The sequence below is a fragment of the Hordeum vulgare genome, chromosome 1H (assembly GCF_904849725.1).
Source record: "Hordeum vulgare subsp. vulgare chromosome 1H, MorexV3_pseudomolecules_assembly, whole genome shotgun sequence".
NCBI classification, from domain to species: Eukaryota; Viridiplantae; Streptophyta; class Magnoliopsida; order Poales; family Poaceae; genus Hordeum; species Hordeum vulgare.
In genome coordinates, this window is record NC_058518.1 from 495672631 (window position 1) to 495697849 (window position 25219).

The 25219-nt window shown below is 43.2% G+C and overlaps 1 protein-coding gene and 3 non-coding genes across 4 annotated transcripts; 3 read left to right on the forward strand and 1 right to left on the reverse strand.

Moving 5' to 3' along the window:
• Positions 1–250: 250 nt before the first annotated feature.
• On the forward strand, positions 251–5988 carry LOC123449703. Its single transcript, XM_045127014.1, has 15 exons — positions 251–704; positions 821–898; positions 1041–1090; positions 1185–1238; positions 1462–1514; positions 1827–1899; positions 2209–2270; positions 2373–2441; positions 3839–3947; positions 4273–4343; positions 4452–4552; positions 4849–4944; positions 5093–5160; positions 5474–5519; positions 5653–5988. Exons 1-15 carry the CDS (start codon positions 537–539, stop codon positions 5731–5733), a joined length of 1179 nt encoding a protein of 392 aa, XP_044982949.1. The 5' UTR covers positions 251–536; the 3' UTR covers positions 5734–5988.
• A 3700-nt stretch (positions 5989–9688) lies between these two features.
• On the forward strand, positions 9689–9762 carry TRNAI-AAU. The gene has a single exon. It is a non-coding gene; the product is annotated as a tRNA-Ile (tRNA).
• A 67-nt stretch (positions 9763–9829) lies between these two features.
• On the reverse strand, positions 9830–9903 carry TRNAV-AAC. Its single transcript has one exon. It is a non-coding gene; the product is annotated as a tRNA-Val (tRNA).
• Positions 9904–12754: 2851 nt separating this feature from the next.
• Positions 12755–12841, forward strand: TRNAM-CAU. Its single transcript is given in 2 exon segments — positions 12755–12792; positions 12806–12841. It is a non-coding gene; the product is annotated as a tRNA-Met (tRNA).
• Positions 12842–25219: the final 12378 nt, after the last annotated feature.

The window sequence follows — 25219 nt, forward strand, 5'->3', positions numbered from 1 at the left end:
GCATCGGTCTCGTAGTTCTTGTGCTCTGTGTCTGCTCTCGGTAGAGGCGTGCTGATAACGTGTGAAAGAATAAAAGAAAAGAGAGAGAGCAAATGATGGAACAATCATCTCATTGATTGAAGTTTTGGGTATATATACCCCGGTACAAAGACGGTTTACAAGGAGCAGTTGTCAATCTAAGCAACCGACATAAGCAGGGATTATCTCCTAATTAATTTAATTAATTTATTCCTAACAGATTCATCGGTCTCGCGGTGTCGAGGTCAAAGTTTAGGTGGTGGTAACGGCAAATAACAAAGGCGGCCGGCGGGCGGCCGGCCGGCGGCGCACACGCCACAAACTCTGGGGTGGCGTGCCGGGGCCGGGCATCCTGTCACGGCGGAGGTGAGAGATACCCCCAATTAATCGACTTCTTCTTACCCCCCGCGCCGCAGAGCCAACGACCAAACCACCGCGCAACCGCACGCCACCCTGCGTCGTTCGGGGGCGAGGGGGACAGCGACCGGCGCGTGCGCCAGCGAGGGGAGGGGATATAGATGGAGGCGGGCAGTGCCGTGGGGGCGCGATCCACTTGGCCACCAGCCGTCCTGAATCGAGACCGAGACCGAGACCGCGCCCGAGCGCCCCGCCGTGTCCGCTGCCGCGCCGCCGCCGCCATGCCGCCGTCCGTCCGCACGGTCTCCATCCCCTTCGCCGACCTCAAGGTGAGCGGCCCCCCTTCACCTCGCCTCGCCTGGTGCAGCGGTGGCTGGTTTCGTGCTTCCTCTGGTTCTGACTGACAGACTGACGCCGTCGATTCTGGCGGCTGCGGCGGGTGCAGGAGCGGGACAGGGACCTGAGCGGCAAGATCGAGGAGGGGCTCGGCCCCAACGGCCTCGGCATCATCTCCATTTCCGACGTGAGTGCCCTATCCGGATTGCGCCGTCGCCGGCCGTCTCTTGCGATTGCGTACAGCGGGCTTCTGACAGAGCCAAGTCATGGCCTCATCAGGTCCCTTTCTTCAGCCAAACTGGATTTTAAGCGTGCCTTTTTGCCTTCAGGTGCCGGATTTCCCAGCTCTGAGGAGAACGCTCCTGCGCTTGGCGCCGAGGTATGCTTGTGTCTCTCTCGCCTCAGTTCAGCGCAGGATTCTGTGCAGAAATGTATGAACCCGTCTCTGATATCTCTTGTTTGCTGTCTGTCAGAGTTGCAAACCTTCCTGAAGATGTGAAGAAAGAGCTTGAAGACCCGGACAGCAGGTAGTAAGTTGTAACCGGTTATATGGTTTCGTCATCAGGATTTGGGTTATGACTGCTGCACTTCGGACTTCAGATATCCTAGTTTTGGTTGATAGTGATATATGGCGTGTGCTTCTGTTCATGTCAAGTTTGATAGTTCTCACTCAGCGCACTTTGAGTGTTTCTGCTTGTGTAAAGATCGCTAGCTTGAAATTATTGATATACTGTTGTGGTTGCTGCACAGGTATAATTTTGGGTGGAGCCATGGGAAAGAGAAACTTGAATCTGGGAAACTCGGTAAACATTCCCCTCTTATACTCAGTATGCATTCGCCTGCCACTTTCTGAATGATGATTATTGCAAAGTGACTTTAAACCTTGGGGACTATTGAACCTCATTCCCAAAGTTCATCGTGGAACATGTACAGTTTCGCTTTGCATTCTTAGTTTTGTGTTAGCAAACTGAACTTAACTATTGCATTTATGGAAGTAAATCAAGTGCAACAGTACTATAGTGAACACAAAAGAATACTATTTTATTTTATTTTCCAAGAACTTGTATATGTTGGCATAATTTTAACTCATAAGGCAATTCTGATCATCCATGCAGACACATTCAAAGGCTCCTATTATGCCAACCCAATTTTGGATGTCCCTACTACTGATGATGTCCTTGTAAGTAGGTATAATATTTCTAACATAAAAATATCATCTCCTTTTACGAATAATATTTAATTCTATGAGATTGCCGCAAACTTTGCTTTATTTTGATGAGATCTCGGTCCATATTAAACATCTGAGTGCCGGTTATTGTTTTGTATCACTCAATATGTTTTGATGTGGTTGCTACTCATTCTGAGAAATTCTCAAGGAAAAGACAAATAAAGCATTTCTACATTTTGAGATTAATATTTCTAAATGACTCTTGAGCTGCAATATTATATGACTTATGTTTGCCTTTTCATGATATCTAATGGTGCTTTAATCTGCAGGTACCCATCATACTGCCGACCAAATATATGGCCAGCTGATCATCTTCCTGAGCTTGAAATAGGTATGACTTGACTGACTGTCCTGGCACTGTAAAGCCCCCTACAACAGTTCATGACTATTTATTCACAGAATTAAAGTTGCCATCACATTCTTTCATTAACAGCATTTAAAGCTCTTGGAAAGCTAATGTTGGAAGTTGGCTTGATGTTGGCTCGTCATTGTGATCTCTATGGTATGTACTGTGCAAACATTACTGTAACTCAGTATGGTTCTGTGAAGAAACACAATTTTTGCCACATAGAAATTTTAATTCCTGCAAAGCATATATGGGTTATAGTATTCTATGAAGATTGTACAATTGAAAAGGAAATGACCAGCTGAATACCCAAATTTTTATAATGTGTTATGAATTTAAATAGCAGTTGCAAACTCTGTTATGAATGGCCAATAGTGATACTCAATGCAACAATGTATTTAAATAACTCTAGGGATACTTGAAACATTCTAAAGATTTTCATGGACAAACAACATCCATTTGTCTTTGTAAGATCTCCAGTAGTTTATATAGGCTTGTTCTCCTATTTCAACATGAAAGCAATAATTTGCGCATCTAATGATAACTACCACATTGTACTGGGAGGGGCGTTTTGGCTCCCGTGTCGAAGTGATCCTGTTATCATGGACGTCCAGCTGCCTGTTGGGATGTGTACCGAGCTGTATTCAATGCTCCACGTGAGCGTCATCAATTCCGGCATACGGAGCAGCCGTACGGGGTGTAGACGTTGACCGACGGGCATTGACGGCCATGTTATTGTTGGGCTTTGTGGGTGACGGATGGCGGAGACGTGCAGTTCATGTTTCCGTCCAGCTCATGTTCCCGCTAGGACGTGAAGTGACTTTGAGCCACCAAGGCACCAACCAGCCTGCTGTCTACGTAGTTCAGGGGGATTTCAAGGTTCGTTGGTTTCCAGGTTCCCATTCTTTGTGAACAAAGAGTCCAGGGTGGCGGAGCACTTCAATTTCCATGTGGCAGTGTACGGCGCAGTCGTTGCGTCCATGAGTTGATCCAGTGGGATTGCGCAGCGATATGAGATCTTGCGCTGCAGATTTTGCTAGCGGCGGGAGTGGGCAGATGATTTCATTCGCCACGCAGACGAAGGAAAGGATTAGTGGGAGAAGCTCTTGAGCTCTGCTGAGCACGAGATGGACGAAGAGGAATCCATGGCCGAGGTGTGATTTGAGGTCACGGTGCAGGCGACGCAGCTGGATTTTGACAGGCACCTCCCTTCATGGGGCTGACACATGTTTGCAGGGTCGGCCCATGACTGTGAACATCTGCCTGTACCATCCTCCCTATTGATGACATAGTCAATTTAATGGCTGCATGTGTTGGGCCAGAGGGCGGGAGCATCTGGACCCGAGAGCCAAGATGCATTTTCGCATTGTACTGCAATATACGAAAGGAAAATATTTGGTATTAAGAAACATGTATCGTGGATATGGCATCCGTAAGTGTCTTTAGGAAAAAGCGACCTCCATATTAATTCTAGGTCTTCTAATTGTGCTTTACTTTTGAATTTTGGTTTACCAATTATTGGTCAAATGGATCAACATATGTCTCTTTTACAGTAATGCAGCACGGAGTGGGACAATATGATGGTGAAAGTCTTGAGCAGACGATTTCCCGTTCAAGGTGTCACAAGGGGCGTCTGCTGTACTATTTCCCCAGACAATTCAGGTACATCCAGCATATGTACATGACTCGTAAAAGAAACGTTCATAAAGTATTAATTTGCTCTAGATGGTGAATACCCCTGTAACTTACAGTTTGTTGGAGTTTAAGAGTATTTAGAATGGTTTATTGTGGTTTGGTGGTTCTGCACTTCCTTTAAACAGCCCATCAGCTCATCAAGGATAATAGCATTAGCAAACTATACTATCACAGTATCACTTATGCAAAGGCATATTACACTTGGATCAAATCTTAAATTCTTTGTTTCCCATTCAGCCAAACTTCCAGTTTTTAGTTGTAACAATTGATATTAACTTACCTCATATGACAGCGCACAAAAAGAAGGTGGTGATTCTGTTTCATCGTGGTGTGGATGGCATACTGACCATGGGTCTTTAACAGGTAATACACATCTTATCTCGGTTTCGTTTCATGTGTGTTGCTATCACATTGCTATGGTTTATCTTGAAGAATTATTTTTTGTAGCTTATAGTTTGTCTGTTCATGCAGGACTTACATGTGGCCTGTTTATGAAAAATTCAGTGGAGGTCCCCTGTCCTGATAGTGCAGCTGGGCTGTACATCCGGACACGTGATAACCGAGTTGTTAAGGTAAGCTCCTGTGAGTCCCAGTAGCTTTCTCATCATATAAAGATAATAGGCTATATAATGTAAATTATGAAGTCATCTTTACATTAGCACATGTATAAAAAAAAGGTATACATGTGCTTGCTGCACTGGGAAATAGGCATCCTTGACAACCAGTACCAACTATGCTCCCCATCACTGGTTAAATTGTTGCACATAGTCCATGTTAACACACATCATTGGTTAAATAATTGCACTCAAACTACGTTAACATTGTACTCACAGTGCCGCGTTTATTTGCTTTTGGTTGGATACCGTAGGTTACATTTGGGGAGGAAGAATTAGCTTATCAAATTGGTGAAACTACTGAAATACTATCAAGAGGTCGTCTATGTGCAACTCCACACTGTGTGCAGGTATTATGTCAAAGAGCTTACCAGTTGAACGTGTGATAGCAACCTACTTCTGTAACTTATCAACCTACTTCTGTAACTTACATACTGATTATCAGTGTTTCCAATTTCCCACAGTTGTAACTTATCATGCTGCTGTTGTTACTTTCAGGCACCCAGCAGTGAGAATGCTTCAAATGTTGAGCGCTCTACTTTTGCAATGTTCATGCAACCAGATTGGTACGCACAAACTTTCTACTCAAAATTGTAGTGGCGGTGTAGTTTTGCTTTCATTTGATTGATTATGTTATCTGTGTTTGTTCCTCTGCGTTAAAAGTAATAGCCAGTTCGATGTCCCGCGCAAGCACTAGAAATTTACACTCCTTAGTGAATGCACTTCTGTTTTCACGTTGGGCCAGTTAAGCTAAACCCAGGAAAACTAGATTTCATAGGGTATTAATTAATCCGGAAGAACTGGGCGGTTACTATGGGTTCTTAAACATCAGCTTACCTGTACTAAAAGAATAATCATTCTTTTATAATTGTTTTGCAGGAATGAGACGCTTAACTTTCCAAGTGAAATTCCTTACCACCAAGAGGTTTGTCATTTATCCATCACAAAATCTTGCCTCACTGTGTTTCTTCTTTTTCGCAATGAACATAAACCTGCATTTGGTGCTGGTCCGCTCCTTTTTGGTTCTACTAATGTCAGTTTTTTTGTGAACATGTCAGTTGATTCCACCAAACGGAGCGCTTACGTTTGGAGAGTACTCAGAGAGACTGGTGAACAAGTATTACGAGGGGAAGACATGATTCACGTGGATTGCTACGATGAGGCGTGGAGAAATGGCCCCAATGAAGACATAGTGCTACTAGGAAACTAAAATCTTTAGCTAGTCGTGCCTGCAAATACACTTCCAAGTTCCTAGAAAGCATAAAAAGATTTATAGGTATTCTAAATTACATAATTTCCGTACCGTGTGCGTTTGTAAAAAAGATGCAAAAAGATGACCTGTTGAAAACTGTATAAAATAACATGAAATTAGTGTACATGTAGTTTTTGTTATAGTCCTAATTTGTGTATGCAATGCTCTATTTTTGGCAAACTTGTGGAATCCAAAAGTGTGCTCTTGCAAGAGGAATATCATCGCTAACTTTCGCCCACATTGCTAAGCACGACATGCTGCCATCCTCTTCTCTACTGCCCTAGTTTGCCTGAATCTGCCGATTTTCACTGCAGGCCGCCACATTAACAACTCTCTGTGATATTAGACATTGAACTTCATGTAGAAGAAAGGAAGGCCAGTCTATTGCAACAAAATACCAACAATGATGCGTAGTGACTGTTCTCATACAGATGAAAAGTACAGTAGATCTTTCTCAGTGGAAATTCCTTCTATCAGTAACAATAATGGGGTGTTTGGTCAATAATTTGCGCCATCACCGGTTCTTCTTGCATCCATTCTTGAAGAAGCAAAGCTTTGGATTACTGCCGGCGCAAAAAAACTAGGGTCTGTAAATTTTTTTGTAAGTAATTGTCATGCCGTTGGTGAGGGATGTTATGTACCAAACCGCTTAATATAGACAGTCAAAATTGTTTGCACTTTTGGAGAGAGAGAGAGAGAGAGAAGGGGGGGGGGGGGGGGGGGGGAGGCTTCGCCAGTGCTAGCAGGGATGATGATAGCAGCATCTGCGACAGGGAAGAGATGTTAACGGCATCAACCCGAGAAATTGAGGAAGGGATCAACAAATAAAAGTACAAATTCATGAATACTTACTTGTTAGAGATGCCATCATGGAGAAACCGACCCGTGTGGTGATGAGGTTATTGCTCTCCGGGAAGACATCATGTGAGAATGGCGGGCATGGATCATATATATTTGATCTAGTGGGGTACAGAAAACAATTGGTCTAATGAGGCCTTGAAATTTCTAGAAATGTGATTCTCTAATCATACGCTAGAAACCTACATGGAGATATTTGTTTGAGCATATGTTTCATAGATTCATATAGTGATATTTATAAGAATATTAAAGCATACACGAACACACATTCACACTATATAATTTTCAAAAACTTAAATGTAGATTTTTGTTACAAATACAGTTTGAACTTAGCACAACCCAAGGATATATATTTCGCAATAATTGTATAACAGAGAACAACATAGTGATATTTAGCACAATGTTGCATTATTAATTATGTTGACTAAGTAAATTTACTAGTTAAGATTTTTGCAGGACAAATATTCCCTCCGTAAACTAATATGAGAGTGTTTAGATCACTACTTTAATTATCTAAATGCCTTTATATTAGTTTACAGAGGGAGTACAATATATGTATAAGTGTAAAATTTTAGTATAAGTTGCGTTAATTTTAATTTGCCGTGAGCCAAAATTTTGTTTGGATAGGCCCTAAACGGGATGGAGACAAAAATTCTAGGGAAAGTACACGTGCACCCAATCGTGGGAAAATAGGTGCAGTCGTCGATAGGATGGGTCATCCCCTGCCGCCATGGCCTTCCCTTCCCCCTTTGTCATTGGCTGCAGTGGCTCCTTCCCCATCGCCACCGCCACCGTCAGGGCCTCCTCCCCACGCACCATATCCGCCGGGCCCTCCTCCTCCACAATGCGTGCAACTCTTCCTACGGCTCCCTGGCGACCACCACTTGGACCTTTTCTATTGTCCAAGGATTTTCTTACAATAAGCACACTGTTTGAGCGGAGAAATTTAAAACACGACGATTGCATTACTACTTATTACTTACACGAACAGCAGGTTTCACCGCTTCTCTTGCGTGAAGACGATGTGTGAATTGGGTGCGATGCCCGGGTTGGACTTCCCCTCCAACTTCAAAATATGTGCGACACTCGGGTCGATCTTCTCCTCTAGCTTCAAGACGACGGGTGCGATGCCCGGACCGATCTTCTCCTCTAGCTTAAGACTATGGGTGTCGTGACCCGGCTCATCTTAATATCTTCCTTGAAGGACGCGAGTGCCATGCTCGGGCTCGTCTTCTCCCTCGGCTTGAAGACTACCAGGTGCGACGACCGGTGCAGTCTTTTTCTCCGACTTCAACACCATGGGTGGCGCATCCCGACTCGTGTTCCTCTCTTTCTCGAAGGATGTGGTGGCCCGGCTAGTCTATGCCTCAATTGTGGGTGTCACTGATCCACTTCTCTCCCCTTTGTTGAAAACAGTGATGTCTTGATGAGAGCGGACTCCCCCGTCCAGGATAGAGTGTCATGAAAGGGTTGGTGTCGAGTCCACATTCAGTGGTAGTTCGTTGGCCGACATGCCGTTTAGTAAGAGCCCGCCATCGATCCAATGCCCTGCTAGTCCTCAACATGCTAAGAAACTAGGAGTAGCTAGCAAGAAAATTATAAGCGAGAATGACGATGGTACATCGACTTACATGTGCAAAGTGTCATAACGACTGAATGTAGGGCGCTCCGACGAGGATGGCAAGCGGAGGCTCGGGTGCCCAACACGCTAGCATCGCACGATGGCGATACCAGGAGGCGCTCGAACATGAGCGACGACTGAAGTAGGCGGTGACCTGACAAGTCATCTTTGTGCGATTGCGAGACCAGGAGGCATCCGGACAGGAGCGATGACTGAAGTAAGCGGTGGCCTGGTGCGTCAACTTTGTGTGGTGGCAAGACCAGGAGGCGCCCGGACGGAAGCATTGACTGAAGGAGGTGGTAGCCCGATGCGCCGGGAATACGCTATAGCAAAACCAGGAGGCGCTCGGACGGGAGCGGTGAAGAAGTAATTCCTCATGTCAAAGTCATAAGAAGCATAGGTCGTCTAGTGTCATTCACACATTTCTATCGCAAACAGAAGCCGCAATGGTTGAAAAAAAAATCTACCTCATCCATTTATGGTCCTCGGTCAACCGTTGTCCCATGAGCCGAATCCTACAACTAATATGATCTCCAAAACGATGTTTTAGAAAGAAAGATATGTCCTCGATCAAAGAGGTTTGAGGACGTGAACATCACCGATCCTTCACGATGACACTTGGTTTTCACCTAGGAACGATACTCTAAGTGTTGACACGAGTCGGAGGCCTTCGACATCACCTTTATGTAGGAAAAAATGTCGCCCAAAAGGCGAAACCGTTTAAATACCAGCGTTTTCATCTAGACTAGTCAATTCCAACATATAAGAGCATGGCCCATTGGCGGGGAGGGGACTTTTTACCATTCGACCAATGCGATTTTGAGAAACTTGATCCACCATATCATAAATTTTGGGTAGTGGTGCATAAGTATTTTCGCTATTAAGCTGAAAGGTCCATGAAAGAGGGAAATCGGATACATTGATTTTTGCTACTATGTAGATTTTTTTCGATAAAAAACATTTTCATTCCATCATATATCGAATTGGTACAACCATACTTAGGGCATGTCCGACCTCTAGATAACACGATGTACACGGCCAAAACATCCAATAAAACCAAAATGAAAATATTTGGGCCGACCTATTTTATACTATGTAGATGGACGAATCAAGAAAAACATGATAGTCATCCATGGATTGTCTAATGAAAGGGCACCAAAACTGATTAATAAGGATCATGTCTGCAATAAACATCAACTATACGTAGGCAACAAATTGAAAATAAATTATACATATGCAATATCAGCTTGTTCTTCAGTTTGGATGGATCAAAAGTATTTTCACTAGTTAAAGCAACAAATATCAGCTTGTTCTTCAGCTTGGATAGATCAAAAGCATTTTCACTAATTAAAGCAACAAAAAGGGCCTATTAGCTCAGCTGGTTAGAGCGTCGTGCTAATAACGCGAAGGTCACAGGTTCGAGACCTGTATGGGCCACTCTTTCTTTTTTTTCCTTTTTTCTTTTTTACACGATGGGAAATTGCCAAAAAAACAATAAAAAGATTGGCTTCGCCCGGGTTCGAACCGGAGACCTTCAGTGTGTTAGACTGACGTGATAACCAACTACACCACGAAACCTTTGTGATTACTAAAGCAAAAGATGTATTATTTATTTGATGCGCTCACTAATGTGGTAAACATATAGATGTCATGTCAGTTTCAGATTTCCAGCAAAAAATACAGTAACAAATGTGTAATCTTCCGTAATTACTCACTTATATAAATTTAATTTGTGTACTTGTATTTCTAGTCAATGAAAACTAACACTTATGTTGGGATAGAAAACGTCTCCCTATTCTGTATATTTTGCCCCTCTCTTTCCTAAACCATAAATATATAAGACTTTTCAAGTCAGAACAAGATGGTTAGACAGACAAATCAATGTCATGTCAGATTGAGATCCTACAGGAAAAAACAAGGACGAGTGTGTAGTCTTCGGCAATGGCGTAAGCTATATAAAGTTATTTTGTGTAGTTGTGTTACCAATCAATGAAAACCAACACTTGTATTGGGGTATATGATGCCCTGGAGCCAAGTGCTTTTCCGAAATTTTCTGCTGGTCTCAGTCATGCCTTTTTTATTTTCTGTTCCAGGTATCATGGTGATCATTGCCTATGAAGCAACGCCAACTATTGTATCATCATTTTCCCTTCACACTTAGTTTTTTTAGACAACTCTTCTCAAACCGGGACAAATGTATGGCCAATGAGAAACATTTCTTAAATATACTCAAAAGGATGATCACGTCTTAATATATTTGTTCTTAGCAGCTCATGAAAATTAGATGATCAAGACCTCATATGCCTCGGTATGTTTGCTTTCAACGACAAGGCATTGGGATCTACCAAAATTTGGCATCGATTGACTAGCACTATTTTTGCTAAGAAAAATATAAGTAATATAAGAATTACATTCCTCCATGTTATATTTGATCTCTCCGACCACAAATGCATATCTCGATTTTTCGCTCTCCTTACTGCCCCTATATCCAAACAATCAGACTCGATGTCGATTGATAAGTTACTCCACTGTAAGGCCAAAGAGAGGGCTCCCATGATAGCCATTTTTATAGAATATTAGGCAAGGCAAATTCGTGATTAACTTCAGTAAATAATTCATGACTAGACTAGAAATTAGCATCCAACAATCTAGCACACTAGATTAACACTAAAACATGTACAACAACATTGCATATGTAACATCAACCATAATTAGAGACATGAATATATCATGACGCATACAGTGTTCGTTATTAGCCATAGCTGGCGCTGGAAAGATATTTTTAATTCTAATGTTGGTGACGACCTGATGCAGACGACGATGAGTAGCGCCGCCTTGGACGAAAGACGAACCATGGTGACAGATTTGAGCAAAAAACCTAATTCGTTTTCTCTCCATGTAGGATCACAAGGACGAACATTTCTGAAGACCTGGTCACCCACACGGTGCATGCCGGTGTTTGGGATGGAGTAGACTACTATGACGACGTGAGTCAAAACCCTAGGTGTTTTAGGGTGCCTTTTGCCGCAGCTGGTAAGCATGATATATAGGAGGACCAAGATAGTATTGTGTCACGATCACGATCTCACACTGACTTGGTTTCCAAGTTGTGAACTTACCGGAAAAGTAAGCGATCAATTTGTGTGCTAAGACATCAAATAAAACAACAAAAGGAAGCAACACTCCTGCAAGGTCATTGGTCGGATTTCTGCGGATCATTCACGTGCATATTGCACGCCCGCCAGGCGAGGTGAGACGAGTGTGTTCTTGTATTTCACTCCTCAATGCAACACTTGGTGTTATGAGGGGGGGGGACTATATAACCAGGTATCACACCTCTTGAACTTCCAGGGTGGGACATAATTTTAAAACCACCACTTTGCCATGAGAAATTTCAAATATTATACATGCGCCTGACCTGTTATATTATATCTAACCAACTTCAGACTCCAAAATATCATTACATGTGTGAAGATACCGACATGTGGTGAAAATAACGATGCCATCATGGTCACTCAATACCATATCCGTGCATGTTATTCCTTCGAAAATGGAGCCGACAATATTCAACCTTAGACGGCGAGGAGCTAGGAGGAGTCGTTGTTATTGCATTGGATCCGAGTGTGTGCAGGCATGTGTGAGCTAAAAAATCCCTTTAATTTGGTCAGGTCGATCTTCAACGTGTGTAAGGAAGATAGATAGATGGGGGGAAACCTGGTGAATACTTCCAAGGGGGCAACTTCGAGATCGGAAAGAAACCTGTCGGGGTAAACTCTCCATAGAAGCATCATCAATCGAAAGCGCATAGTATTATCAAGTTCACACACTAGATGAATGAACCATTCGTTTCCAACCGGTTGGATCTCTGTAATATCAGGTACCTCCAACTCCCAACTCATGGAGTGCCAAAGCCGCTTCGCATTAGAACATGAAATATATTATCATCTTGAACGCCACACACTGGACAGGTAGCCCTGACCTCGAGATTAATTTTATGTTTGTTGCAACAGGATCAGCACACCAACCCCAACAAAGGGCTAATCTCAATATCCACCCTCTCCATCACAAAATGCATAATGAGTGGATGAGGTTGCGTTTCAAATTGCAGTTTGACAATGGAGATACCTATTTCTAACAAAGTGAGTTGTTCAACTCATGCAACCTACTCCCTCCGTTCCTAAATATAAGACCTTTTAGAGATTGCATTATGAACTATATTTGAATATACATAAACATATTTTACAGTATAGATTCACTTATTTTGCTTTGTATGTAGTTTCCTTATGGAACCTCTAAAAGGTCTTATATTTTGAAACGGAGGGAGTAGGTTGTCAAGGCTTGGAGTGAAGGATCGAAATAAAGCAAAAGCTAACCTCATAGAGAACATTTAGAGTATTGTTGTAATTTAGACTTATGATTTGGACACAATGGGGTGGTGGCGCAGTTGGCTAGCGCGTAGGTCTCATAGCTAAAGCGAGTGATCCTGAGGTCGAGAGTTCGAGCCTCTCTCACCCCAACCTTTTTCCGACTAGTGATTTTTGTCCTTACTGCTGTTGCTGAGACTGGTAAGGTGTGCCAATAAACACGATCACGCCAAGTAGAACAATCCTAAAACCTTATGCTTGATACATAAGCACACATCAACTGATACCCCGATACAAAAATAGGAGAAAAGCCACACGCTGAGGGAACTAAAAATGCCTTTCAACTAGGAGCATCACAACAGCGCAGGTACCTTCGTTCACTGCAATCCACACTTTTATCCGTTTCGGATTAGAAAAAAAACAATCCACACTTTACGCACAAAATTATCTGCGAGTACAAGTGACAGGTACATGCATATCTTGCTCCTCACCTGAGCCTTAGGTCTCTCTGTACAAGCAGAACGGAAGGGCAAATTTTTGTCAGGTACGGTGCAACTTTTTCCGACAAATCATACAATCAGGACTTCACGGATTTAAGCAAGGATTTTATCAGGAGCATGAAAACAGATACGAGTACTGACTGATTTTCGTGCCTACCTGAAACATCCAAACTTGTTATGCAGTGTTGACTAGATTTGTGGAAGGCAATCATCTCTAGAGCAGCTAGCACACCGGAGTAAATCTGATAAGAAAAGCAAAAAAATACTTCGCTGATGCCAGTGGGAACCATGTCTACAAAAGAGAGGCTTTACTCTTGTTCCGCGGTCTGTGACTGATGTGGGTCTGTTCCACGTATTATCTGACTACAATACATCATTTATAAGTATACTACATTACATCATTTCCATACCATGTGCGCTTGTAACCCTAGGCGCCGCCCCCGCCCTGGGCGACTCAGGAGCTTCCAACCCTAGGCGCCGCCGCCGCCCTTTCTTCCTCCCCTCCTCCTCGCCGCCGCCGGGTGAAACCCACATGGCAGACGGCGGCGGCGGGGGACTCCCTCTCCCGGCTCCCCTTCCTCCGCGGGCGGCGGATCTAGGCGGTTGACGGCGGTGTCCTATGGCGATCGCGGTCGGGCGCGAGAGGCCAGGCCCCGGCGAGCGGTGGCGGGGAGCGGGGCGCTCGGCGGCGGCCCTCGGCAGGCGATGGCGGGCACTGGGCTAGCGACGGTGCTCCGGCGTGTGCAGGCGGTGGTGGCCCGTGTGCGCGGTTGGCGGCTCCCTCTTTGACACGGACGGCAAGGGGGGTGGTGGCGTCTGCGGCGGCGGTCCTCGCTGGATGCGGGTGGCCATGGTGTTGCTTGTCCTCGATCCCGATCTACTCTGATCTTCAGCGGATCCGGCCCCGGATGGCTTCTTACTGGTCTTGGGTGCTGGCCTTGCAGATCCGGTGGTTGGAAGGGTTCCCGGGGAGTCCCTTGGTCGGTGCGGCGGCCACTCCGAAGGCAGCGCCTTTGGGTGTTGTTCCCCTTGTTGGAGGCTTCAGAGAGGATCCCCTTTCTTCCACCCCTCCCAGGAGCTTAGGTGAAAACCTCAGATCCCCTTGTTCCAAGCGACGACGACACCGCGGTGGTGTTTTCCTTCTTGAAGGCGTTGCTCGGGGCCGGCTCAAGTGGCGGTGGAGGTGGCGGCGGTTCGATGTCGGCGCATTTTGGCCAGCTTCATCTTGGAGGCTGTCACGTCAGCGGCGCTCGTCTGGTGGAGCAACGGCATTGCTGTTTGCGTCATCAGGCTCGGGATGCTCCAGGGGAAACCCTAGATCTGGGTCTTCCTGGGTCAGACGATGATGGCGTTTTATCGCCTTCCCTCCTGGGGGCATCGTTTTGAAGCAAGTGCTGGCTGGAGGAATGGTGGAGCGGTGCTTCATCTCACACATTGATGGCGGCGGATATCGGCGGCATGACGCTGTTGGGACTCGACGACCGATGCATGGAGATGGACTCGCGCAGGAGGAGGTAGCTGTCTGGCGTCATGGTGACGTCGATGGCAGAGTGGCTATACAAGGTAGAAGCCTCAATATCTGCTCTGAAGACGGACCGGTGGAAGATGGCGGCGACAGCACACGAGTGCGTCAGATCGGTTTTGTGCCCTACACCCGGTATGTGGCAGATGACTCGACCGTCTCTGCTGGGGCTTCCGGTTTTTGATGTTAGGATTTAACTGGTCTGGGTATGTGGCCCAGCTAGCAGCCCTTCATCATATGGATAGGAGTAGCGACAGTTGTTGCGAAGTTGACGGATTCAGACATATTGTTGTAATACTTTGTAAGGTCCTCGAGTATAATCAATAAAATGGCCGCTTGCATCTCCCAGATGCAGAGGCCGGGGATCATCCTCCTTTTCTAAAAAAAATAAAAATAAAAATGTGCGCTTGTAAAAAAGATGCAAAAAAAATGACCTGTTGAAAACTGTATAGAATAAGATGAAATTTGTGTACATGTAGTTTTTGTTATAGTCCTAATTTGTGTATGTAATGCTCTATTTTTTACAAACTTGTGGAATCCAAAAGTGTGCTCTTGCAAAAGGAATGTCAGCGCTAATTTTCGCCTACATCGCTAAGCACGACATGCTGCCATCCTCTTATCCACCGCCCTAGTTTGCCTGAATCTCTTGATTTTCACTGCAGACCATCTCGGTCGCCACATTACCAATTCTGTATGATATTAGACACCGAAGTTCACATAGAAAAAAGGAAGGCCAATCTATCAGTGCAACAAAATATCAACAATGATGCGTAGTGATTGTTGGAATACATATAAAAGGTACTACCTCTGTCCCTTAATACAACACGTGTTTGCAGTTCAAATTAAACGGCAAAAACGTCTTAAATTAAGGGATGGAGGGAGTAGATCTTTCTAAGTGAAAATTCCTTCTATCGGTTAGAATAATCATATGGGATGAATATAGTACACGTGTTTGCAAGAGGAATATCAGCGCTAATTTTCGCCAACATCACTAAGCACGACATGCTGCCATCCTCTTCTCTACCGCCCTAGTTTGCCTGAATCTGCCGATTTTCACTGCAGACTGCCACGTCAATAAAAAAGGAAAAGGAACAATTGTTGGTGGTGCTCTGGTACAATGTGTGTTGACCTACATGAAAGGATTAACAGAAAAGCATTTTGTAAAATCTGTTCAAATGAAGTTGTTTGGTCTGTTTGAGTCAGCTAATGACACAATACTCTTCACGTTTTGTGGGAGAAGAAAACAACCATTCTCAGAAAAAGGAGAAGAAAACAACCAGCTCACACAGGGAGGGAGGGAGGGAGGGAGGGAGGGAGAGAGAGAGAGAGCAACACACTAGTAGAAAAGAGGGTTTTGGTCCAGGTCCTGAAATCCTATTAGTCCCGGTTCACATACGAATCGGGACCTATGGTGACATTGGTCCCGGTTCGTGAGGCCAGGGCGCCGGCCGGGCATCGTGGGCCATTGGTCCCAGTTCGTCTCACCCCTTTTGTCTCGGTTCCAGTCAAGAACCGGGACTAATAGGTCGGCAACCGTTCGTATTCCCTTTAGTCCCGGTTGGTGGATCAAATCGGGACAAAGGTGTGGTGGCGGGCATTCGTACAACCGTTCATATCCTCCTTTAGTCCCGGTTGGTGGATCAAATCGGGGTGACGGCCCTTCGAATCACACCTTTAGTGTCGGTTTGTCGTCCAACCCAGGACTAAAGGTCCAAATGGTTCGCCCTCCCGCGTCGTTTCCAGCGATGAAAACTACAACCGAAGCAGAGTCTATCGCCATTCTCTGTTCTTCTCCTCTAGCGCTCTCCTCTGTTCTTCTTCTTCCTCTGTTCTTCCCCTCTCTTCTTCCATTCTTCTTCCACCATGACATATGAAACCGGAGTGGTGCGCGCACATGGCACGACCAAACTCAGGGTCGGGTACACGAACGAGAGCACGACGGTGCCAAATTTTCTTAGACGGTTCTAGGAGTGGGTTGACGCCGCGCCGGAGCATGAGGCGTTCTTGGGGCTTGATCTAGAGTACACAGCCAACCATCAAGGTGTTGCCGTCATCCAGTTGTGTTTCAAACAACATGTCTTGATCTTCCAGTGGACGAGGTAAGTTTTGCGTCTTTCTTTGATCCAAGGTTATGAAAATTGCATGTATTGCTCTTCTCTAGGTTCCATTTGATAGCAATATGGAGTTTCTATATACGTTACATTGGATAGTTAATTGAGGGTTTCTTAATCAATTCATAGGCTATGAAAATTGCATAGGATAGCAATATGTGTTACAACATTGGATATATTAATCTCCCTAGGTTCCATTGGATAGCATATATTGATCTCCCTAGGTTTCATTGGATATATTACAACATAGGCTTTCTTTGATCCAAGGTTATGAAAATTGCTTATATTGATCTCCCTAGGTTCCATTGGATAGCAATATGCAGTTTCTATATATGTTCCATTGGATATATAGTTAATTGAGATTTTCTTGATCAATTCATAGGATATGAAAATTGCATAGGATAGCAATATGTTACAATATTGGAATCCTATAAAGATTAATTTCTCTTTAGTTGTAGTGAAACATTTTTTCATTAGTAGGTTTTGAGGCTTTTTTTGATCCAAAGGTTATGAAAATAGCATATACTGATCTCTCTAGGTTCCATTGGATAGCAATATGCAGTTTCTTTATATGTTCCATTGGATAGTTAATTGAGGGTTTCTAGATCAATTCATAGGATATGAAAATTGCATCGGATAGCAATATGTTACAATATTGGAATACTATAAAGATCAATTCATAGGATATAAAAATTGCATAGAATAGCAATATGTTCCATTTGAATCGTTATGATAAATTTCTCTTTAGTTGTATTGAAACATTTTTCCTTGTTGCAGCAGTATGTAACATTTTTTCCATTTTAATTTGTTGATGTTGCAGTAGTGACAAGCATTGTCCAGAACTCATGGACTTCATTCGCAGCGGCATACGTTTCGCTAGCGTTGACATAACGAACTACATGCCGAATATGAGGCGCAACTTTGGTATTGAAATACCAGTTGTGTGCCACATTGATCTCCAAGGCCTATTTTAGCTTCAATGTGAGAGGACTTCGATGGCTGATATGGTAGTCGCCTTGATCGACGACGAGTACCATGATATGAAGACTTCATTCCCAAAGTCTCAGCACAAGAAGTGGGGGAAGACCCCCACTTGACCCTATCAACGTTCAGTATGCAGCAAAAGATGCATACGTTGCATACGAGTTGTACCGCAAGATTAGTATCGTGAACTATGGCCAGCGTCACCTTGCAGCACCAGCTTTGGGACATTCAGATTCAGATTCAGGTTCAAACAAGTAGTGTTCAGAACGGCGCGCACTTGTATATATATATGTATACTAGCTATTATTATGTATTGCTTGCATGTATTATTATGTACTGCTTGGACCAATTTATATATATTTAGTTTCTGTTTGTGCCATTATATAGTTTCTAAATTTGAATGGTTATTTAGCCCTTTCTTTATTCATCACCACTTTAGGTATTATTGTGAACTAATTCTTTACTCATATTGGTGTAATATTTACTGTATTCAAACTTCTCCATGGTTCATATCCCCCCCCCCCCGATACAACCCATAGATACATTGATATAAGCAAGCAACACAAAGAAAACAGAATCTGTCAAAAACAGATTAGTCGGAAGCAATATGTATAATTTGAATACTTATGTAACTCCAATAAATATAACAAATTAAGACAAAATGGGTAAATTATATATGAATCTTGTGTAAAAGATTGAGATCAAAAGCACGTTTCAGTAAATTTAAAAAATTCCTGGACTAAGGTCGAAAGTTTCTGTTTTTTCAGCAAAATTAAATTGCAAACACCGTAGACCATCCCAAAGGTCTTACTTGGCGCAAACACAAAATGCTATGTGGGTGAAATGATGACACCATGCCAACTTTCAACCTACCGAGAGTTCATTTGTAGTGCTTTTCAATTTCTCGGTCATTTAGTTCAAAAAGAAATTAGTAAATGCATGAAAAATACCAAATAAAGTCAGAAATAGTTGAAAATTGATGATGTGGCCTTGAATGGTGCATTTTGAACACACAAAAGGTCTGGAGTTCAAATAAGTTCAAAAAAATGAAATCCCTTTTGTAACACATGAGTTTTCGTATGAAACCATGATACTTTGAAAGACATTGTCCTATTTGTATACGAAGTGCGCCCAGTTTTTGCCGTAACCCTCTCAACTTTTTAGCACATGCTATGTGGGTGAAATGATATGATACCATGCCAACTTTCAACCTATTTAGAGTTCATTTGTAGTGCTTTTTAATTTTTGGGTCATTTAGCTAAAAAAATCAGTAAATGCATGAAAAATACCAAATGAAGTCAAAAATAGTTGAAAATTGATGAAGTGGCGTTGAATGGTGCATTTTCAATACACAAACGGTCTAGAGTTCATATAATTCCAAAAAAATGAAATCCCTTTTGTAAGAGATGAGTTTTCGTATGAAACCTTGATACTTCGAAAGAGATTGTCCGATTTGTACACGAATTGCGTCCAGTTTTTGCTGCAACCCTCTCAACTTTTGAGCACATGCTATGTGGGTGAAATGATGATACCATGCCAACTTTCAACCTATTCAGAGTTAATTTGTAGTGCTTTTCTATTTAAGGGTCATTTAGCTCAAACAAAATCAATAAATGCATGAAAAATACCAAATGCAGTCAGAAATAGTTGAAAATTGATGATGTGGCCTTGAATGGTGCATTTTGAACACACAAAAGGTCTAGAGTTCAAATAAGTTCAAAAAATGAAATCCCTTTGTAACAGATGAGTTTTCGTATGAAACCCCGATACTTCGAAAGACATTGTCCGATTTATACATGAAGTGCGTCCAGTTTTTGCCGCAACCCTCTCAACTTTTTAGCACATCTATGTGGGTGAAATGATGATACCATGCCAACTTTCAACCTATTCAAAGTTCATTTGTAGTGCTTTTCAATTTCTGAGTCATTTAGCTCAAAAAACAATAAATGCATGAAAAATACCAAATGAAGTCAGAAATAGGTGATGATGTGGTTTTGAATGGTGCATTTCGAACACACTAAAGCTTTGGAGTTCAAATAATTCCAAAAAATGAAATCCCTTTTGTAACAGATGAGTTTTTGTATGAAACCGTGATACTTCGAAAGAGATTGTCCGATTTGTACACGAAGTGCGTTCAGTTTTTGCCGCAACCCTCTCAACTTTTTAGCACATGCTATGTGGGTGAAATTATGATACCATGCCATCTTTCAACCTATTGAGAGTTCATTTGTAGTGTTTTTCAATTTCTGGGTCATTTAGCTAAAAAAATCAGTAAAATGCATGAAAAATACCAAATGAAGTGAGAAATAGTTGAAAATTGATGATGTGGCTTTGAATGGTGCATTTTGAACACACAAAAGGTCTGGAGTTCAAATAAGTCCCAAAAAAATGAAATCCCTTTTGTAACACATGAGTTTTCGTATGAAACGCTCATACTTCGAAAGAGATTGTCCGATTTGTACACGAAGTGTGTCCAGTTTTTGCTGCAACCCTCTCAACTTTTTAGCACATGATATGTGGTTGAAATGATGATACCATGCCAACTTTCAACCTATTCGGAGTTCATTTGTAGTATTTTTCAATTTAAGGGTCATTTAGCTCAAAAAAATCAAAAAATGCATGAAAAATACCAAATGAAGTCAAAAATAGTTGAAAATTGATGATGTGGCCTTGAATGGTGCATTTCGAACACACAAAAGGTCTACAGTTCAAATAAATTTAAAAAAATGAAACCCCTTTGTAACAGATGAGTTTTCGTATGAAACCCTGATACTTCGAAAGAGATTGTCCGATTTGTACACGAAGTGCATCGAGTTTTTGCCGCAACCCTCTCAACATTTTAGCACATGCTATGTGGGTGAAATGATGATACCACGCCAACTTTCAACCTATTCAGAGTTCATTTGTAGTGCTTTTCAACTTCTGGGTCATTTAGTTCAAGAAAATCAATAAATGCATGAAAAATATCAAATGAAGTCAGAAATAGTTGAAAATTGATGATGTGGCTTTGAATGGTGCATTTTGAACACATAAAAAGTATGGAGTTCAAATAATTCCAAAAAATGAAATCCCTCTGTAACAGATGAGTTTTCGTATAAACCCTCATAATAATTTTCGTAACCTAAAAGCAAAAAGAATTACTAAAAACAGTAAGTCAGAACATAGTAAAATAAATAAAGTAACAAACGAAACTTAAAAATATAAAGAATCATTGAAAACACTAAGTAGGAACAAAAAACTATATATTCTTTAAAAAGAAATGTCAACTAATGGGCCACCACGATGTGAATACGACTAGAAACCCAAGTAGATAGTTGGACCAGGATTCAGGCCCGCGGAAGGCCCAACAACTAGTGACAGTTTAGGCCCGGAAGCCTGCATATGATAGGAGCTCGATACTGTGTGCGCACAAGCGCTTATAAACCACTACACTTCTCCCTCGGCTAGTGAGATGGGACTAAACATCTAACCGCACCGCGGCTGTGCGAGGCATAAGCCTTTCGTGTTGGTTTGTGGTACAAACCGGGACCAGAGACAGACTTTAGTGTCGGTTGGTGGTACAAACTAGGTCAAATGGCCCCCTTTCGTCCCGGTTGGTTTCGCAAACCGGGAGTACATGTATCTTCTTCCCCGTCATTAGGGCTGCTGAAAATTGACCTTTAGTCCCGGTTTGCCGAGTCAACTCGGACGAAAGGGTGGTATTGGTGCCGGTTCGGGCCACCAACCGGGACAGAAGGTTTTCGCATATAGGCGGGAGTTGTCGAAATTTCCCCCAAAACTCTCCCATTGCTCGCCGCCGCCCCCCGAGCCAGTCCTCGTCGTCCCCGCCCCCGATCCAGTCCTCCTCATCGTCGCCGCCGTCCTCGAGCCTGTCACCGTCGCCCCGAGCACGTCGCCGTCGCCGCCGCCCCCGATCCAGTCCTCCTCCCGCCGTGGACGCCCTGAGAACGTCATCGCCGTCGCCCCCAAGCCCAGCGCCGCCGCCCTGAGCCCGTCATCGTTGCCGCCCCTAGCCCGTCGTTGTTGCCGCCCCGAGCCCGTCAGCCCCGGTGAGCTCCTCCTCTGCGTGCTCGGCTTGTCGCCGACGCCGCCCCTGCATATTGTTGTTCATACAAATTTTGTTCATATATAGATTATACTAGAGATGTATTCGAGATGTATTAAGTTGATTATTGGTTCTAACTGAAAGAAAACCTTTTTGCCTCTAGAGATCTATTGCATTATATATCATAACGTACATCTATGAACTATTCAACATTTGGAAATGAAATATAAAAAAGTTTGTGCATGTTTAAAACATAGAAGTTAGTGTAATTCGGTTATTCATACAAGGAGCTGAAATATTTACATAAACTATATGGATCAAAGAGAACAGTTGTTGGGGGAGATAATGCTCGGTGATTATTTGTCGTATCACAACGACACCGATGGTCTGGAAGGAGTGGATAACGACTCAGATGATTGAACAATGGAGGGGGAAGGACATGATCATGATGGCTCCGGTGACCGAAGGTATGTACATATATTAACACTTCATTCTTTCTTCTTTTATATCCATCCGGATCGAGCCAAACTTTGGTAAAGAGACGAGGCCCGAAGAGAAGGTTGTGCATGGATGAAAAGTTCACGATCACAACAATCATTTTTTGCTCAGTGCGGAGCTATTTTTAGGGACAACATCCCGATCAGCATCAAGCAATGGAAAAAGCCTAAGGGCGACGACGTCCCTGTAGGTGATTATGTCACCGATAGGCAGAAAGATGATCTTTGGACCGCGTTGAAGGAAAATTTCACCCTACCGCCAGAGGAAGATCCGAATAAGCTAGTTATAGAGCCACTTGTCAAGGCGTGTGCTCTTAAGAAGATGGCACATCTATTCGGGAACTGGAAGAATGATTTGAAATCAATGTTTGTCGACAAAGGGAAGACTCCAGAATTCATCGACCGATTTAAGAAGATAAGAGATCACTGGCCCGCATTTGTGGCCTACAAGTCATCGGAGAAGAGTAGGAAAATGTCAGAGACAAACAAGATCACTGGCACTCCGCCTCCTTCTCCAGCTCCTCCGACGCGTGAGGGTACTTCGCCTCCTCCTTCGCCTACTCCGGCGCGTCAGAGCAGTCTGCCTCCTCCTCCACCTCGTAGGCAACGTCGGAAGACAAACGCCGTCGCTCCGGCTCGTCCGGCGCGTCAGAGCAGTCCGCCTCCTTCTCTCAAGCGGAAGAGAGATGATTCCTTCTCTCCAACGGCTAGCAGTAGAAGCAGAGGAGGGAGGCAAATCAGATTCGGTCCATCTCTCAAGCCTCTGGAAAACTTACCATATGATAGGACCAAGGAGGAAAACGAAGACATATTCGTGTCGAATTGAGGGCTCATTTTGCAAAGAAAACTCCACCTCCGAAGGAGAAGCTAGATCCTGTGAAAGTGGAGCGCACTATCAATCAACTGCAGCATCCACCAACGCCTCCGCCGGATTCCAACTATGACCGCATTCTTAAAAAGACATATACACAAGTGGTGCGGTCGGGAACTACTTCTAGTGATGCAAGGTTAGCAGAACGAACAAGTGGGAAAACAATTCTCGAGCTCGATATCGTCGTTGCTAATCATCCGGAGATGGTGCCCGGTACCAATCATGATGATTACTTGGGGGATGATGTAACAAAAGAACAATATAAATACGTGCACGGGAAGCATCTCGTCAAACCTGTCCATCCTGCTCTAACAACGATGATGCACAGATTGCATGAGTGGTACATGAAAACCCGCAGGGAGTCTGGGAAAACGCTATGTATGTGGCAGTGAAACCAGAGTATGAATTCATTGGACTTCCCATGATTACTATTTAGTTTTAGGAGTTATGTCAGTTATACAATCAACTGGCCCTCGACAAACAACTCATGACTTCCTAATGTCTGTAAGTATTACTTCTATAGTTAAGTTTCTAGCTCAGCTCGTTCATTGCATGTATATATAATTATCCTCACTATATATATTATGCAGATTGAAGATCATCGAATTAAAAAAAGCAAGAATCGTCGACGTTGGGTTCATTAGCCCTGATGCTGTAAATGAATTGACGGTACGAAACTCAATCAAAGAGACCGAGAAGGACTTGCTAAACTCGTTCCTTATACATCAAAAGGGGGAATAATATTTCCTTACAAATTCAAGTGAGTGTTGTTGTCTTCTCTATAAACTCGAGGTTAATTAAGTAATGCAATTGATGAGTTATATATGCATGCGCAGAGACCACTTTATTTTGCTATCCATTGACGTTGGCAGGGCACTAGTAAATGTCTTAGACTCGAGACGTAAAGCCAAAAAGGATTATGAGGACATTACCGCAATGCTTAAGAAGTAAGTTCAGTCAATATACCGAGACCATATCGGCATGCAACTTTCGTTAATTTCCTGATATCAAGTAATCATTTTCTTTGCCTCGCAGGGTTTGGACGAAGTTCGTCAATAAGGTTCCCGGTCTAAACAAAGAGTTGCGATTTACGCACCCCAAAGTAAGTAGTACTAGCTAGTTCCGCGCATCTCTATTTGATTCAAATTTTCATCAATATACCATTACCATGCTTGCTTATCAGTTTGCTTGAACTCTATTCTCGTAAAGTGTATGCACCAGAAAGAAGGCACTGTTTTATGTGCATACTACGTATGTGAGTTCATTCGCCACTCGACCTCTGAGCGGGTCTTCTCTGAGAAACAATTGCAAGTACGTAAATAATATTCACAATTGTGTTGAGTTTTATTCATACATATGTTATTCTCGTAAAGTGTATGTACCAGAAAGAAGGCATTGTTTTATGTGCATACTACGTATGTGTTCATTCACCACTCGACCTCTAAGCGGGTCTTCTCTGAGAAACAATTGCAAATACGTAAATAATATTCACAATTGTGTTGAGTTTTATTCATATATATGCATGTATTGACCCCCCCTTCTTTAAATTAGATCTCGCAGATGCGGGATGAACTCCTACCATATGATCGCATACGAGCAATTCAAGAGGAATTGGCGGGATTCTTTGTTGACCACGTCATACCTCAAGACGGAGAATGTCATGTGGATTTGTCATTGTATCTTAATTAAATGATGTTTTGGATTAATTGTAAAAGATGTTATACTGTATATATGTAATAGCGTCGGATAGATATACGAAAACTTGTTGTTCGACCAAGCATGGAGAAAGAGAGGACACTTCTCTCTATTAGCTAGCTAACACGATATGAAACCACTAAATTAACGCTCCAAACCCACCCCCCCCCCCTCCCCCCCCACACACACACTAAAAAAAACCCGAGCTCCGGCGAGAGGCTGACGTGTGGATGCCATGTTGTCCCGGTTGGTGTGACCAACCGACACTAAAAAACCTCCTGCCCGGGCTACCCGCAAAGGCCACA

Coding starts and splice junctions, on each gene's coding strand:
- LOC123449703 (XM_045127014.1), top strand. CDS start 537: ATGGAGGCGGGCAGTGCCGTGGGGGCGCGATCCACTTGGCCACCAGCC. Junction 4,344..4,451: donor TGACCATGGGTCTTTAACAG/GTAATACACATC, acceptor CTGTTCATGCAG/GACTTACATGTGGCCTGTTT. Junction 4,945..5,092: donor CAACTCCACACTGTGTGCAG/GTATTATGTCAA, acceptor TGTTACTTTCAG/GCACCCAGCAGTGAGAATGC.